The 17,139-nt window shown below is 54.2% G+C and overlaps 1 protein-coding gene and 1 long non-coding RNA gene across 10 annotated transcripts in view; both read left to right on the top strand.

Moving 5' to 3' along the window:
* The window catches only part of H6PD (hexose-6-phosphate dehydrogenase/glucose 1-dehydrogenase), a 34,760-nt gene extending 20,082 nt beyond the window's left edge, over positions 1-14,678 (top strand). For 2 of the 9 annotated variants that reach the window (XM_077975437.1, XM_077975408.1), the window contains exons 4-6: positions 5,331-5,600; positions 6,780-8,502; positions 12,634-14,678. In XM_077975437.1, the coding sequence (XP_077831563.1) occupies positions 5,331-5,600; positions 6,780-8,140 (1,631 nt within the window). In that variant the 3' untranslated portion in view covers positions 8,141-8,502; positions 12,634-14,678. Of the gene's footprint in view, positions 1-5,330; positions 5,601-6,779; positions 11,416-11,454 lie in introns of all 9 variants that reach the window. The other 7 variants (XM_077975411.1, XM_077975407.1, XM_077975416.1 and 4 more) reach the window with 6 other exon arrangements.
* Positions 1,415-3,182, top strand: LOC144336579 (uncharacterized). The gene is made up of 2 exons (XR_013408474.1): positions 1,415-1,689; positions 1,858-3,182. It is a non-coding gene; the product is annotated as an uncharacterized LOC144336579 (long non-coding RNA).
* Positions 14,679-17,139: the final 2,461 nt, after the last annotated feature.

Raw genomic sequence — 17,139 nt, 5'->3', positions numbered from 1 at the left:
GCCCATACTCCTGTGAGGCACCACCTGAATGCAGCTGAGGTACTTAACTGTCCCTGTGAGGGACACCAGCCTTACTCCATCCTCTTTGCTTTTGCCGGCTCCGGTAGGCATTGGAATCTCTGACATTTGCCCTAGACCCTTCCTTCCAGAAGCTCAGCCGGCTTCTTCATTGTGCTCTGTTTCTAAAGGCCAGTGGTGCCCACGCCACTTAACTTCACACCATTCTGTTGTAGGGTTGAGTAGTAGGTAATTAAAAGGGAAATCTTTTGCAGGCTCTGGGGCCAACTGCCTGGGTTTGAATCTCATTTTTACCTCTTCACCAGCTGTGTGTGACCTTGAGTAAGTTATCAACCTCTCTGAACTTCAGGTTCCTTATATTTTAAAATAGGGGAAATAGAAGGGCCTCCTTATAGGTTGTTATTCTGAGGATAAATGGACTGATCCACAGACATTGCTGTCATCAGTATTCTCTTTTTCTGAATGTCTTCTCAACAATAGCACAAGAACTTTGAAGGCCATAACACTACAGAGCTGGGGGACTTCAGCCATTGTTTTCCCAGTGGGGACCACTCTTGGCATTTTGGTTGGCACAGTTGGGCTGGACTTCCTGTTCATTTCAGGGTTTGGTATCCCTGGACGGAGCTGCACCCTCTAGCTTCCGGTTGCTATGGCCGGGGACAGGGTGCCTTCCTACGAGTGGCTGCCGGCTTCATTTCTTGCCCCCAGCACTGGTGCTGCTGTCAGAAATGGCGTATCGGGCTGGCTTCAGGGCAGGTTGTTCCCCCAGCCGTGACCTGGGCATGCTTGCTGTCTAGTTGACCCGAGAGTGCACACCAACAACCCGGTCAGGGCAGGTGCTCAGGATTGGCGCCGTGGACCCAGAATGGCTGCTGGCAGGGAGCATGCTGGGCTCAGCAGGCCTGAACTTAGAATCCGCTGCTTTTTGTCTGTTTGAATTAAATGTTAACTAGGTCCTAGGTAAAACTGAAGTTTACAGAATGCATGGAAGAGATACAGAACTATGGTATAACAAACACCAATCCACCTACCACCGTTTTTAAAAAAAGAATTTGATTCTCCTGTGTGTCCCTCCCCACATTCTGACCTATTTCCTCATCTTATGCTTCCGAGTTGCAGATAGATTATCCCCTCACTTCTCCTTACGTTTCCATGCACACCTCGTTCCCTAAACAACCTGTTGTTTAATTTTGAACAAGAGTCATCCTGTATGTGTCCAAGCATGGATCTTTTTGTCTCTGTGTCCACCGTTTGGGAGAATTGTTTCAGCTCTGTCTTCTGCTAGCTGACTCTGTACAGCTGTTTCTCATCTGTAAGGCCCATCTACTGAATTTCTAATTTCCAATTACGTTTTTCATTGATTGAAGTTCTGTTTATTTTGGTCACTTTATATCCTGTTTTCTTTTTCTTTCTTTTTTTTTTTTTTTGAGACAGGGTCTCACTCTGTGTTGTCCAGATGGAGTGCAGTGGCGCGATCACAGCTCACTGCAGCCTTGACCTTCTGGGCTCAAGCAATCCTCCCACCACAGCCTCCCAAATAGTTGGGACCACACTTGGTTAACTTTTTTTTTTTTAATTTTTTGTAGAAACAGGGTCTCACTTTGTTGCCCAAGATGGTCTTAAACTCCTGGACTCTGGGCTCAAGTGATCCTCTGGCCTTGGCCTCCCAAAGTGCTGGGATTACTAGCATGAGCCCCTCCGCCTGGCCTATATCCTATTTTCAAATTAATTTTTATTTTATCAAAGTAATCATGTTGCTTTCTCACCACATTAGGTTTTGGAGGTTTGTCCGTGATGTGTGGATCTTCATTTTCTCTGCTGTCCACTCTCTGAACGTAGTGCTGTGTTAGGGGCTAGGGATGCAGCAGAGGGAGATACCACTCAGATGGAGCCTCCCTTATAGCCGGGAAGCAACTCAGATGGAGCCTCCCTTGTAGAGGGGAAGAAAGAGAAACAGACCTGAATTATAGTCAGCTGGGCTAGGAAAAGACAGGGCCCCTCAGAAGGGGTAGGCCGAAGCTCCTAGAAGCCGAGCCCTTAAGGATGAGTGGGAGTTTGCTGGGTGAACAAACGAATCCCAGGTTAGGGGTCCTGCATGCAGAAGCCTTTGAGAAACGATGGCTGCTCGTGTCATGAGGCCAGGCTCTCTCTGGAGGTGAGGTTGTGAGGAGACTCGGGTGTTGGAACTCTCCTGCGAGGTGGTATGCGTTGGAACCCTGAGCTCTGGGACTGTCCTGTATATTTGAGTCACTGATAATCAGTGCCCACCGGGGTTGAGCCTCGGAGGAGGGAGTGGCGTAGAGCTCGTGGTTAAGCAGTGCCTGCTTCTGCCCCACCAGCCTGGTCACCTGTCTCCTTCCTCACTCGTGGAGCAGGAGTGATCATGGTGCCTGTGTGCAGGGTCTTTGTGAGTATGGGGAGGAGCGGCACGGGCCCAGTGCGGGCTGGGGCTGTTGTCAGCATTGATGTTGTTATGGTGGTGGTGTTATGTTGGTGTTACACCATTGTTGTTATGTTGCTATTGTTACACCAGTGTTGTTGTGCCAATGTTGTTATGGTGGTGGTGTTATGTTGGTGTTACACCACTGTTGTTATGTTGCTGCTGTTACACCAGTGTTGTTATGCCAGTGTTGTTATGGTGGTGGTGTTACATCAGTATTGTTAACGCTGGTGTGACGTTGCTGTTGTTACACCGGTGTTGTTATGTTGGTGTTGTTACGCCAGTGTTGTTACATTGCTGTTATGCCCATGTTGTTACGTTGTTATACCGGTATTGTTACGCCAGGGTTGTTATGTTGTTGTTACGCCAGTGTTGTGTTGCTAATGTTATGCCGGTGTTATGTTGTTGTTACGCTGGTGTTACATCATTGTCATACCAGTGTTGTTATGTTGTTATGCCAGTGTTACATTGCTGTTATGCCAGTGGTGTTATGTTGCTGCTGTTAGGCCGGTGTTGTTATGTTGTTGTTACACTGGTGTTATGTTGCTATTGTTACACTGGTGTTACATTGTTATTACACCAGTGTTGTTATGTTATGGTGGTATGTTGTAGCTATGCCGGTGTTGTTTTGTTGTTGTGCTGGTGTTATGTTGTTACACCGGTGTTGTTACGTTGCTGCTGTTAGTCTGGTGGTGTTATGTTGTTGTTATGCCAGTGTTGTGTTACTGTTGTGTTGGTGTTATGTTGTTGTTATGCTGGTGTTGCTGCACTGCTGTTATGCTGGTGTTGTTACACTAGTGGTGGTACGTTACTGTTGTTACGTCGGTGTTGTTATGGTGGTGTTGCTGCACTGCTGTTATGCTGGTGTTATGTTGTTCTACTGGTGGTGTTATGTTGCTGTTGTTACACTGGTGTTACATTGTTATTACAGCAGTGTTGTTATGCTGCTGTTGTTACGGTGGTATGTTGTTGCTATGCCAGTGTTGTTTTGTTGTTTTGTTGTTGTGCTGGTGTTATGTTGTTACACCGGTGTTACGTTGCTGCTGTTAGTCTGGTGGTGTTATGTTGTTGTTACGCCAGTGTTATGTTACTGTTGTTGTGTTGGTGTTATGTTGTTATGCTGGTGTTGCTGTTATACTGGTGGTGTTACATTGCTGTTGTTACGTCGGTGTTCTGTTGTTGTTACGCTGGTGTTGCTGCACTGCTGTTATGCTGGTTTTGTTACACTGGTGGTGTTACGTTGCTGTTGTTACGTCGGTGTTGTTATGTTGTTGTTACGCTGGTGTTGCTGCACTGCTGTTATGCTGGTGTTACGTTGTTCCACTGGTGGTGTTATGTTGTTCCACTGGTGGTGTTATGTTGTTCCACTGGTGGTGTTATGTTGTTCCACTGGTGGTGTTATGTTGTTCCACTGGTGGTGTTATGTTGTTCCACTGGTGGTGTTATGTTGTTCCACTGGTGGTGTTATGTTGTTCCACTGGTGGTGTTATGTTGTTCCACTGGTGGTGTTATGTTGTTCCACTGGTGGTGTTATGTTGCTGCTGTTACGCTGGGCGTGCTGCTCCGTGTTCTCCAGGTGTCCTTCCCTTTTATCCTCACAGTTACCCCGTGCACCTGACAACTGGACATCTGCGCCTAGGAGTCTTCAGCCAAAACACACCTAAACCCTCCACCAAACCCCTCTGCTCCCGCCTCCCCATGTCTGTGAGTGCCTCCACTGCCCATCCCTCCGCTCAGGCCCCACTTCCAGGGCTCATCTTTGGGGCCTCCATTTTGCTCACACCCACCCCATCTGTCAGCAGGTCCAGTCAATCCTGACTCTGAGGTGCCTCTCCCTCCCCTCCAGCTCCTGTACTGCCCATTAGTCCAGGCCCGGTCGTCTCTGCTGGGCAGCTCTGCAGCCTCTTCCTTGCCTTCCCTGCATCTGCACCCATTCTCCCCCTAAGGCCAGGGGTCGATCCCCAGGATAGGTCAGGTCTCATCTTCTCCTGCCTCAAACCCTCCAGTGTCCTCCCTACAACTGAGCTTAGAAAAAAGTCCAGCCTCTTCACCTTGTCCTGCAAGACCCCTGAACTCTTCTCCAGCCTCACCGCTGTCCCCACTCTTTCCTCACCTCCATCTGGCCCCCAGCACACCAAGTTCCTTCCTGCCTCAGGGTTTTGCCACCTAAGGGTCCCTGCATCTGAGATGCTTTCTCACTGGCTTTTTGCGAGGCTGGCTCTTCAGGTCTCGGAGGGGCCTTTTCATTACCCTCTGTCACAACTGCTCTGTAATTTTGTTTACTTCCTTTTCTCTTCCCACATTCCCTCCCTCCCACTCCCCTGCACATTGCCTGACACAGGTGTGCGCCCAGTAGTGAGGCGGCATTTGTTAGTCTCATCCAAGGGCAGGACGCAGGAACAAAAGTCCAGTAACTTGCCCAAGATCACACGCTAGTAAGCGGCAGTCAAACTCTGGGGCCCCAGCCCCTGCCATGGTGCCTCAGCCCCCGCCGTGGTGCCGCAGCCCCCACAGTGCTGAGCCTGCTGCTGGCAGTGGCCAGGCAGGGCAGGGTGAGGGGCTGGCCAGTATCTGCAGAGGCAATCTGTCCTTTGCTGGGAATAGAGCTTTCTTCATGTGGATTTCTGGAGAGGCTCACCGATTTGTCGCCTTCTCTTACAATAGTTCTCATTGACAGAGGTGGCTCCCAGACTTCCTCCGTCCCTTCTCGTGGTGAGGTTGGTTTCGGTGTGCACCATTTTTATAGGCCCTGTGGACTGGGGGAAGAGGATGCAGGACAAATGTGCAGGCTGGGGTTTTGGTGCACCTTGGGGAAATCGGATGCTCTGGCCTCTCTTTACATCCTCCCCACTTCTCCACCTCCCTCCACCAGGCCGCACCAGCTTCTATGAGGAGTATGGTGTCATTCGCGACGTCCTCCAGAACCATCTGACGGAGGTCCTCACCCTCGTGGCCATGGAGCTGCCCCTCAATGTCAGCAGTGCGGAGGCTGTGCTGCGGCACAAGCTTCAGGTCTTCCAGGCGCTGCGGGGCCTGCAGAGGGGCAGTGCCGTCGTGGGCCAGTACCAGTCTTACAGTGAGCAGGTGCGCAGAGAGCTGCAGAAGCCAGACAGCTTCCACAGCCTGACGCCGACCTTCGCAGGTGGGCCCTGGGGCCGGGCATGGGGCACTGGGCTGCCCACTTCGCCGGGGGCAGCTTTCCAAAGCAGATGCCCTTGGATGGGGTGGAGGGGACTTGAGGTGGGATTTCCCCCAGGGTGCTCAGAGGCAAGGATGGCATTCCCCTGTCTCCCTGGCCTCCTACCAGCCTGAAGCAGCAGGCCAGCTGGTGGTGCTCTCTGGGCAAAGGACATCCTGATGGCCACGGCCTCACGTCAGCCCCAGTTCAGTCCCAGATGCTTCCCAAGGGTTTGTCGTGCGAGGCTCAGACAGACCTGGTTCCTGCCTCATAGGGCCTCCCCAGTGAGGCCGCATGCCTTTTGCCTGGCCGCAGCTAGAGACAGTTCCAGCGGCCAAGTGCCATGCCAGGGCTGTCCTCTGGGCGGTTCCAGAGGCCCAGGGCTTTCTGGGAGGGGCTGGCTCCTCACCAGGTAGCAGCCAGGCAGTGAGAGCCACAGCTGCCTGTTGAGCATGCGCCGTGTGCCAGGTGCTTTATAGATGCCTCTCATACAAGCCTCACGCACCAACCACGAGGCAAGGGCCATTAGCCCCGTTTTATAGGTGAGGAAACGTAAGGCTCGGTGAAGTCGTCAAAATGAACCAGGCTTGGAACTTGGGCATGGAATACTGTCAGCCCCTGGCTCTTGCCACCAGGCCTTGCCCCTCCTCGCCAACACTCCACCCACGGGCCTCTGCTGGGGTGCCTGTCTCCCCACCCCGCACCTCTGACCCTGCGTCGGGTGCATCCTGAATGCTTCACAAACAGGAGGGGAGCACGTTTCTCTGTAGGACCCCTGCCCCCTCACACACCTAAGAGTCAGGGTCCCCCACCCCACTTGCCCCCACTGTGGGGCGTCCTTTAGAGTCTCCAGGTTGGATGTTCTCAGCCCGGTTCTCCTTTGCTGGCGGACCATAACTCTAAGAGGGGCCTCAAGGAAGGCAGGTGTCAAAGCCGTAGAGATAGCTCCAGAGGCCGGTTTTCAAGCATGGACTGGGAAGAGAAGGTCATGGAAGAGATGCCAGGTGAGGGGTGAGCATGGCAAGGTGAGGGGCTTCCCTGAGGCAGGGGGACGCCCAGAGGGCCCAGCGAGGAGAGGAGAGGGCTGGCCGGAGAGTCCTGGTCTGTGCCAGAGAGTCACCCTCTGCTGTTCCCTCGCCCCAGCCGTTCTCGTGCACATCGACAATCTTCGCTGGGAGGGCGTGCCTTTCATCTTGATGTCTGGCAAAGCCTTGGACGAGAGAGTGGGCTACGCTCGGATCTTGTTCAAGAACCAGGCCTGCTGCGTGCAGAGCGAAAAGCACTGGGCTGCGGCACAGAGCCAGTGCCTGCCTCGGCAGCTCATCTTCCACATCGGCCACGGCGACCTGGGCAGCCCCGCCGTGCTGGTCAGCAGGAACCTGTTCAGGCCCTCCCTGCCCTCCAGCTGGAAGGAAATGGAGGGCCCACCTGGGCTCCGCCTTTTCGGCAGCCCTCTGTCCGATTACTATGCCTACAGCCCCGTGCAGGAGCGGGACGCCCACTCTGTCCTCTTATCCCATATCTTCCATGGCCGGAAGGATTCCTTCATCACCACAGAGAACTTGCTGGCCTCTTGGGGCTTCTGGACCCCTCTGCTGGAGAGCCTGGCCCATAAGGCCCCACGCCTCTATCCTGGAGGAGCTGAGAACGGCCGTCTGTTGGACTTTGAGTTCAGTAGCGGCCGGTTGTTCTTTTCCCAGCAGCAGCCGGAGCAGCTAGTGCCAGGGCCAGGGCCGGCCCCAATGCCCAGTGACTTCCAGGTCCTCAGGGCCAAGTACCGAGAGAGCCCGCTGGTCTCCGCCTGGTCCGAGGAGCTGATCTCTAAGCTGGCTAACGACATTGAGGCCACTGCTGTGCGGGCCGTGCGGCGCTTTGGCCAGTTCCACCTGGCGCTGTCAGGGGGCTCGAGCCCCGTGGCCCTGTTCCAGCAGCTGGCCACGGCGCACTACGGCTTCCCCTGGGCCCACACGCACCTGTGGCTGGTTGACGAGCGCTGCGTCCCGCTCTCGGACCCGGAGTCCAACTTCCAGGGCCTGCAGGCCCACCTGCTGCAGCACGTCCGGGTCCCCTACTACAACATCCACCCCATGCCTGTGCACCTGCAGCAGCGGCTCTGCGCCGAGGAGGACCAGGGCGCCCAGATCTACGCCAGGGAGATCTCAGCCCTGGTGGCCAATAGCAGCTTCGACCTGGTGCTGCTGGGCATGGGTGCCGACGGGCACACAGCCTCCCTTTTCCCACAGTCGCCCACTGGCCTGGATGGCGAGCAGCTGGTCGTGCTGACCACGAGCCCCTCCCAGCCACACCGCCGCATGAGCCTTAGCCTGCCTCTCATCAACCGTGCCAAGAAGGTGGCAGTCCTAGTCATGGGCAGGATGAAGCGTGAGATCACCGCGCTGGTGAGCCGGGTGGGCTATGAGCCCAAGAAGTGGCCCATCTCGGGTGTCCTGCCGCACTCTGGCCAACTGGTGTGGTACATGGACTACGACGCCTTCCTGGCATGAGGGTGCCTGTGCCCCTTGCCCACTCTGCTCCTGTGCTTTCCTTCACCTGTGTCTTCCCTCCCTTCTCAGCTCCACCACCTGCCCAGCGTGCCCTGGCTCTCCAGAACCTGCTGCCCCACAGTCAGGCCCCAGAGGGCAGGACAAGGCCTTGTCCCGATGCCTTTGACAGGCAGCTCTGTCTAGTGGTGGGTAGATGCAGAAACAAGGAAGACATGGAATCTGCTCATGAGAAGCTTCAAATCCGGGCCAGGAGAGAAGCCTTAAGAAAAGACCTCTAGCCAGTTACACATCCACATCAACCAGCACAACACGGGATGGCGCCCAAACTCCGGTGTTCACAAGAGGAGACGTGGTGGGCTGAGGTTAATCAGGGAAGGTTTCCTGGGGGAGGTGATCCTTGAACTGGCTCCTGGGGAACATTCAGAGCATGACTGGTAGACAGAAGGGTGCAGAGGCGCCCAGGGGAGTACATTACCCTGTGCAAAGCAGGGGCACTGGGGACTGTCTTGAGACCCTGAGGGGGTCAAGCCCCTCCTTCCCCAGCTGCCCGTTCTTCTGGAACCCCTGCACATCTAGCCTCTGGCCCTCTTCTTCACTGCCTCCACCTCTCCCACTTGCCATCCCTCTCTCCTCCATCCTGGCTGTGCGGTAGGAATGCCAGGCTCCTCCCTGTGTCTTTGCTGTTTCTCAGACGCCATTTATGGAGAATGAGGGCTGATAACAGGAATACAGCAGCAAAGACTAGGCTGTGAAAAGCGTTCCAGAATTTTTTTTTTTTTTTTTTTTTAATATTTGCAGAGATGAGCTCTTGCTCTGTTGCCCAAGCTGGTCTCAAACTCCTGGGCTCAAGCGATCCTCCCATCTGAGCCTCCCAGGGTGCTGGGATTACAGGTGTGAGCTGCTGCGCCCAGCCGCAGAAATCTCAGTGCTGTTCGGAGCTGCCTTTCTCAGTCCATGACCTGCTCTGCGTGGGAAGGTGGGGTCTCATTCCCCCAGCTTCCTCAGGGAGGACCCCTGCCCTCCGCGGCTCCTCTGTCCTGCTGGCCTTCCTCCATGAAGCACACTGGGTGCAGATAATCAGGCCATTCCGGGGAGCCCCTATTTAAGAGGGTCATTTCAATCTCGGCGGACTCCTAGGTGGGTGTTTCTGCTCTCAGGAGCCCCTCTTGTTTTACCAGGAAAGATCCAGTTAAATCACCCACTGAGGTGACAGCTCATTAGCGGGGAGAGAGATGCAGCATCAAGTGACACTGGGCCATCCAGGTGGCTCTGCTCCCACCAGACAGGAGCCAGGTCTCTCTGGCAGGGGGCTGCCCACAGCCTTTTCAGGGGCTCACTTGGCGGGTGACAGGGCCACAGCCAGGCCTTCTCTCCCTGCCCCTTGGTGACCCCCCCGTGACTTCCTGTGTGCCGGTCTCTCCTGCCACCTCTCACTTCACCACTAACTCTCAGCCTGAGACTGGGGAAGTGATTGGGTATCTTCTCGGTGAGCATAGGTTGGGGACTGTGATCTTGAGAAGCCATGGGCCAGCCATACGTGCTTTTCTGAAACCCCCAAGGAGGGCTCTGACATTCTTTTAAAAAACAACACAAAGCAAAATTCCCAGGACACATGTAGTTTTGTTTGTTCAACATCCCACAACTCAAGGCTGGGAGATAGGACTCTTGGTTAAGGTCGATTTTTCTGTCTGGCTTCTCCCTCACCTTACACTTGCTCTCTGGATCAGGCAGATACAAAATTTCTACCGCATTTTCAGAGAAGGCTTTCATGGGTGAGGGAGCATGGCGAAGTCAGTTTCTCTGCTCTGGACTGTTTATACTTCAAGGCTATGAATTTAAAGGAATCCTGGCTTTCATTTTCAATACCAGTCTGAGACATGGTTCCCAAGCTGGGGCTCTTGTTCAGACTACTTACTCTGGCCGCCAACAACCCAGGCCAGACAGAGCATCTCGCCTTTTTTTTTTCTTTTTCTTTTTTTTAGACGGTCTCTCTCTGTCGCCCAGGCTGGAGCACAGTGGCGAGATCTTGGCTCACTACAACCTCCGCCTCCCGGGTTCAAGCAATTCTCGTGCCTCAGCCTCCCGAGTAGCTGGTACTATAGGCGCCGGCCACCACGCCTGCCTAATTTTTGTATTTTAGTAGAGACAGGGTTTTACCATGTTGCCCAGGCTGGTCTTGAACTCCTGAACTCAGGCAGTCTACCCACCTCAGCCTCCCAAAGTGCTGGGATTACAGGCGTGAGCCACCACACCCAGCTAGAACATCTATTTTTATACCCAGAGAGCGCCCTCTTAGGACAGAACCACAGTGCCCAGAGCCGGGAAGCCATCCTCCTGGCGCCCAGCATCGGAGCTGCTACCCGTGATGGGCGGGCTCAGGAGAGAACTGGGGGTCGCGGTGGAAGTTCCACAGCTGGCCGCGTGGGGGAGCCCTTGCACTGTACTGCCGCCGCCTGACTGCGCCGCTGCCTGCGCAGCTCCTGGGCCGGATTTCTTTTCATTCCCTTCCTCTCTCCCCGGGTGCCTGGCCCCAGCACTCTCCCATCTGTTCTTCAGGAACCGACTCCTCTCCGGTTGCAACACCAGAGAGAAAGGGGCCTCCACATGCCCAAGGAGGTGGGGTCCCTCCTTGACGATGTAGCCCTACTCTTGGGCCCCCAAATTAGCAAAGTAATCAAAGCTTCCTACCATTTGTCCTACTATGCCAGACTATTCCCTTGAGCGGTTTCATTCCAAAATATGCAGGGCTCAGGCTCCCTACTCCGGGCCTGTCTGCTTTGCTTCATCCCTGAAGGATGAGGGGCAAGCCGGCCCTTGATGTCACCATTTCTGAATAATAGTCACTGCCATGGAGCCTAGGATATCCTGTTCTAACTCAGCCCTGCCTTGGATGCATCACAGATCTGTGCGGAGTGGGTGTGGGAGCGTGGGTGAGGGTCGAAATGCCAAAAGTCTGCTTTCCAAAATCAAGTGCCTTCCGCAGATATGTTGGAAAAGTCCAAACCTGGGGATGTCCGTGTGCCTCTGCCCCTGCCCACCCCTTTCCCTGTGTTAGGAAGAAGTTCTCAGAACCCTCTAGGCTGGTGGCTTTCGAACTTCAGACCATGCTCTGCAGCAAGAAACGTGCCTTCTATTATAAATCAGTTCATTTGTTTACAACCGTGTTCCAAGCAAGTTTCATAAAGAAATTCTTAACCCTTAGGACTTCAGATATCCTCTATTTTTTAGTTTTCATTTTTAAAAAATGCTTCTTAAAATTCACCAAATTGTGCTAGGTGTGGTGGTTCATGCGTGTAATCCCAGCACTATGGGAGGCTGAGGTGGGAGGATCACCAGAGCCCAGGAGGCTGAGGCTGCAGTAAGGTGTGATTACACTATTGCACTCTAGCCTGGAAAACAGAGTGAGACACTGTCTCAAAAAAAGAGAAGAGAAGAAAGAATGATGACAACAGCCCAGGGAGCAGCCCACTCAGAACCCAGGTCTGTAGGGTTCCAGGTTCCAGCCTGTGTTCCCAGGCCGGCCGCCTGCCTCTTCCTGGCCTGGGAGCCCTTGGGTCCTACGGTGGCAGCAGTTACCACAGTCCAGGTTCCCTGGTGGGGACCAGTGATTCCATCCGCGTGGAAGCCCACGGGTGCACTCAGGGGCCCGTAAACGGCAGAAGGGCCCCTCCTTTTGGAGACCTTGTCAGTCAGCATTTCTAGGGCAAGCAGGATTACCGTGTGTAGAGGGGAAGGGGAAGGAATCACGGAACTTTAAGCTAGATTTCTGCTAGGTCAAAATCGGGGGGAACATTTTTCTGCTAACTGCAAGTTAAGATAGGCCCTTCTGATTGAATTTCCCTGTTGTTTGTTTCTCTGCAGACAATGCCGTACCCTACTCTTGGGCCCCCAAATTAGCAGAGTCATCAAAGCTTCCTGCCATTTGGCCGACTGTTCCCTTGAGGGTTTTGATTCTCAAATATGCAGGGCTCAGGCTCCCTACTCTGGGCCTGTCTGCTTTGCTTGCATTTCTCTTGTCCCTGTTCCCCCGGAGGGCCCAGGTGGAACTCACGACAGGGAGGGAGAAGCTTCCCAAAAACCTGCAGGGCTGTTTCCCAGAATTTGGTTTTCAGGTATAAAACGTTTTGTCCTGTAAGATATATGCAGCCTCACAGAAGCAGCCTCTGCACCCGCTTTCCCCAGCTACATTTTTATCTTAAGCACATGGGGCTCCCTTAGAACTTACTCCACTGGTTTAAAAAAACAAACACAAACAAAAGCTGCCTGGCAGCATCTCAGTGTGAGAGTGAGCACGGTGCAGGAAAGGCCCGTAGTGACGAGGCTTAGGTGGCCACAGTGACCAGACGACACCCTAGCACCCATCCACCCTGCAAATGGGACTCTAGAGGGCGAAGATTGGCAGCCTCCAGATGTCACAGGCCATGTGACCCACTAGGGACCACTTACCCCTGGACTTCTGCTGGCTGAACTGAACGCATTCTCTCTCTGTGCAGCTCTCCCATGAGGCTGCACCCGTGTGGGTGGCACTTGAAGCGGCGCTGTTTGCATTGTACACAGGAAGGAAGGAAGTTCTTCCAACCTCACCAGCACCTAGCAGCGAATCAGAGCCTGCGAGGGCATGGGAAGCCATGATGCAGTACGAACCTCCCAGCTGGTGCCGCTCTGCCCTCAGGGGCTCCAAGCATTGTAACTCAGTCATGGGAGCTGCCTCACTGGAGTGCAGATTGATTCCTGTAATACTTCGGCCTGCTTTTATCTCTTGTCCACTGACCAAGTGTGAGTCCCGGGGTCAGTTGGCCCAGTCCAGTGTCCATCTTCATTTGCTCATGCAGAGGGGATGAGTTGGACACTCCCTGTTCTTGGTTTTCCTTTTGCAATGCACTGGGCAGTCTACCTATAAAACAAAAACCCTCCCTTCTGTGCCTTCTGCTCTGGAGCAGAGCTCCCCTCCCATTTCCTCAGTCTTCCCTGCAAAATCTGTCCACTGGGGAAGACAGCAGGAACCCTGGGCAGCGGATGTTCTGGGAAGACGAGTGACAGCAGATGTCATCCAGGAACAGCCACACACACAGTTCTCCAGGCTGCCGTCAGCAGCTCGAGGTGGGGTGTGAGAGAGAAGCTGAGGATCTCGCAGCTTGTTGCTGAGCCAGGTGCAGCCGGGCTCATGCTGTCATGAGCACAAGACAGGGTGGCAAAGGCTTTCAGATGCATTTCCGAGAGTCCAGCAAGCCAGGGAGAAAATGATCCCTTTGCTGAAGCGTTCCCTCTAGCCAATTGTTGGGAGTGCTTCTGTTTGCAAAGCACTGGGGACGTGCCTGTCTGTGTGACCCACGCGCGGGAAGGGGGAGCACTGGGGTAATTATACTGCTGCTGCTGCTTTCATTCTCAAGGCTCATCTTTAAAACCCTCGCCTTGCTGTCAGGTGCTTTTAAGGCAGTCTGCATCTTTTCTTCCCTTGGTGTGGGAGAGGTAAACACTTTGATTTGCTGAAAACTGTATGGAGTATATTTGAACAGCTAGTAGTTAGCTTTGAAAGTGGAAGTGTGAACAAACACTACCTGTGTCAGTTTGGGTCCTTTACCCCCACAGAAGTCTAGAGAGTCTGTTATAAAGCGTAATGGGGTGCCTACACGCAGGAGGAAGGACCTGTATTAGCTGGAAATCATCAGGAACCCAGCTTGCCTCCATCTCTCTGAGATGTGCTGGGTACAGCCTGCCCCTCCTAGTTCTGTCCACTGGGAAGAGGCGGCTGGCAGCAGATCCTAGGGGCAGAGGCCCTGCTGGGTCCTGGGAGCTCATCTTTACCTGTGCCCGAGTGAGAACTGTGATTCCAGCCGGACAGGTCAGATTGGAGCAGTGCTAAGAGTCTGTTGCAGGAGAACTAGACAGGGCCAGGGCCTGCCGCATCTGGATCATGTTTCTGCGCTCTGCCCCGCGCTAGGGACTCAGGGTCTGGGCTCCTGCCAGGTGAGGAGCAGAGAGACTGTTCCCTTGGGTGGAGAGGCGTGGGCATGAGAGCCACCCACTGCCAAGCAGGAAGAATGTTGGTGCTTTTTTTCAGAGAGGGGAACCCCACTGGTTTTTATGGAAACAATGGAAACTTACAGATGCCTGGGATGATGAGGCACATTCAGAACAAATGCTTTTTTTTCTTTTTTTTTTTGAGACAGAGTCTCTCTCTGACGCCTAGGCTGCAGTGTAGTGGTGTGATCTCGGCTCACTGCAACCTTTGCCTCCCAGGTTCAAGTGATTCTCCTACCTCAGCCTCCTGAGTAACTGGGATTACACCACCATGCCCAGCAGATTTTTATATTTTTAGTAGAGATGGAGTTTCACCATGGCCAGGCTGGTCTCGACCTCCTGACCTCAGGTGATCCACCTGCCTCAGCCTCCCAAAGTGCTGGGATTACAGGCGTGAGCCACCATGCCTGGCCAGAACAAATGCCTTTTTAAACCTTTTAAAAACATTTTAAAAATGCCTTTTTCTATGTCAAATGTAACATTTATTTTTTTAAACAATAAAATTGATTTGCCAAAATCCATGCTTTAATTGTTTATTTGGGGGATGGGGTGTAGGGGTTTGTGGGCCTCAGCATCGTGCTGTGTGTTTTCTTTGAGGAGGGGAGGGCTGGGGTGAGTGAGGGCCCTGAACCGAGGACAGCCGCATGCCTGTTGCAAGTATAAGTGTGTCTGAGCAAGCCAATGCATTTCATTTGCAAGAGGGTCTGCGGACCTTATGGGAGAGACGGCGGTGGGCAGGATGAGCGCATTTCATAGACTCCCAAGCAGTCTGGGAAGAGTCCCCCAACCTTCCCCGCAGCCCACTGGAGGGGAAGGAACTCACCCCTGCGTGGGAGATATCAGGAGGGGAGGGTCTTTGAGGACACCAGAGCCTGATGCCTTCATTTGTCTTCTCTCCTGTCCCCTGCCTGAGTCCTCCCTCCAAGCTGTGTCACACTCCCAGGAATGTTAAGTGTTTTGGGGAAGTCAAATAGGATTTCAGGACCACTTGAGGTACAGGAGTTAGAGGTTTGCAGGTTGTCACCAGTGGCATGCAGGAGCCACGCAGGTTTGGTGACAGCACAAGGTGGCAAAAGGAGCAGCACGCCCATTCGAAATAGGTGAGCTCTGGGCAGGGACCCCACGGCAGAGGGGACAGAGACAGGGGTGAAACATGCCCAGAACCTGCAAGGGAAGATGTCAGGAAGGCCAGAAACCACAGCTGCAGTGACCGTCCCCGCCTGTCCCTCAGATGGGAAGTGCGTGGGGGATGTGCTGCTTCCCTGGGGGTAGCCCAGGGCGCCCCTCCCTGCTTCTGTGTGGTGATGGCTACTAGTTCAGCAGTCCTCACAGAAGCATGGCGGGCAGGACTGCGGGTCCCAGCCAGCATCTGTGAGGGGCACACTGGAGAATCACCTGGTGCCCAGTCCCCGTTTGGGGACCCTCCTGCACATGCGTTCTGGGGAGTTCTGACGGCAGCCATGGGGCGTGGGACCCAGTGCTGGCCGATCAGGACATCCAATGCCCACAGCCACAGCAGTGGGATCAGGGAGCACTCAGGGCCCAAGCTGGTCAAATCAGAGTGACCCCAAGGACTCAGGCTGAAGTGGTACCATTGCTCTGGACTCAGGCCTTGGTGAGCTGCAGCAGCCATCTCAGCACCACGGGGGCCTAAGGACAAGGCCGGCATGGAGGAGAGGGGAGCCCCAGGATCCCACTTCGGGGGCCATCTCTGGGACCTGATTCCAGTCTCCTGAAATCAGCCTGCAGACCTCATTTCCGGGTGCCTAAACTACCTTGTAGCAGCAGAACCTAACAGATACCGGAGCTAGGAGCTTTGTTACGTATTTCCAGAACCCCAGCAGAAACCCTACACTGACCTAAGTAAGAAGGTGATTCGCGTGAACCAAGAGGACAGATCCTTCTGTTTCGGGCCAGGGTTTCATCAGGCCAGTGTGGCAACACCAGTTGGGTGGCCCCTGCTGTGGAGCTTTGGTTTCTTCTTGCTTAATTGGAACAGTTTTCCTGAGAGACCATAGTTTTGGAGATGCAGGGACAGATGGAAGGGCAGGAGGGGAAGAGTTGAGCAAATCATAAAAGAAGCCATGATGGAGACAAGCTCAGGGGCTGCTGGCCTGAGTCCACCTTCTCCAGGGTCTCACAAGCTCTTTAGAGGCAGCCAGAGCCCGGGTGGGGTCAGCCAGCCGCCCTCCCCGCCGCCAGCTCCCAGCAGAAGGGGAGGGGATGCAATTCCACCTGTGCCCTCTGTAACCCCCATCTTCCCACTCACCTGTCGGGCTGAGGACCACGAAGGCAGAGACTCCACATGTTCTCATTTTCGTGTTTCTGATACTTTACATGCCACCCTGCAGTGAATGTATGAGTGAATGAGTGAGTGAATGGCAATAATGAAAGCAAGGCCAGAACTGTTATCTCCAGCTGGGAGAGGTCTGGGATTGTCCCGGTGTGATTGTCCACAGGTCATGCAAACACTTGTAGGGTTTGATGCTCTGGACGCCAAAACCTTGTGCCGTCTTCTGAAGGAGGACAGAGCGGGGCTGCTTCCTGGGTCACCTGGGGAAGCTGTGCCAGCAGCTGCTCAGCCAGTGCTCACGACCTAGGGGTGAGTCACCAGGAAAGGCTCAGGCAGGATCTGCGAGTGGGACCCAAGGCAGGTGGCACAGCACCAGTCCCGGTGTCTGTGGATGAGGAGAAGAAAAACTGGTGGGTCGGGCTCAGGGCTTCCATAAGAGAGTGGTCAGCAGAGCGGCTGGAGGGGTGGAGGCCTGAGCAGGTGTGGGGCTATCGGTGAGCCTGGCACGTGTCATCCTTTCTAGGGAAAGGAGGTTCTGAGCACATGGGTCTCCTGTGCCCAGAGTGGGCCAGGGCCTAGGGGTGCAATGGATGTGGTCCAGCCATGGCAGGTCACCACTCTTGTTGGCACTATGGGATAGGAGGGCCACTCAGAAGTAGGGCAAGGTCTGGCCCCCACTCCTGAC

Source organism: Macaca mulatta, chromosome 1 (genome assembly GCF_049350105.2).
Source record: "Macaca mulatta isolate MMU2019108-1 chromosome 1, T2T-MMU8v2.0, whole genome shotgun sequence".
Lineage (NCBI taxonomy): Eukaryota > Metazoa > Chordata > Mammalia > Primates > Cercopithecidae > Macaca > Macaca mulatta.
This window is presented reverse-complemented; position numbering and strand designations above follow the sequence as displayed.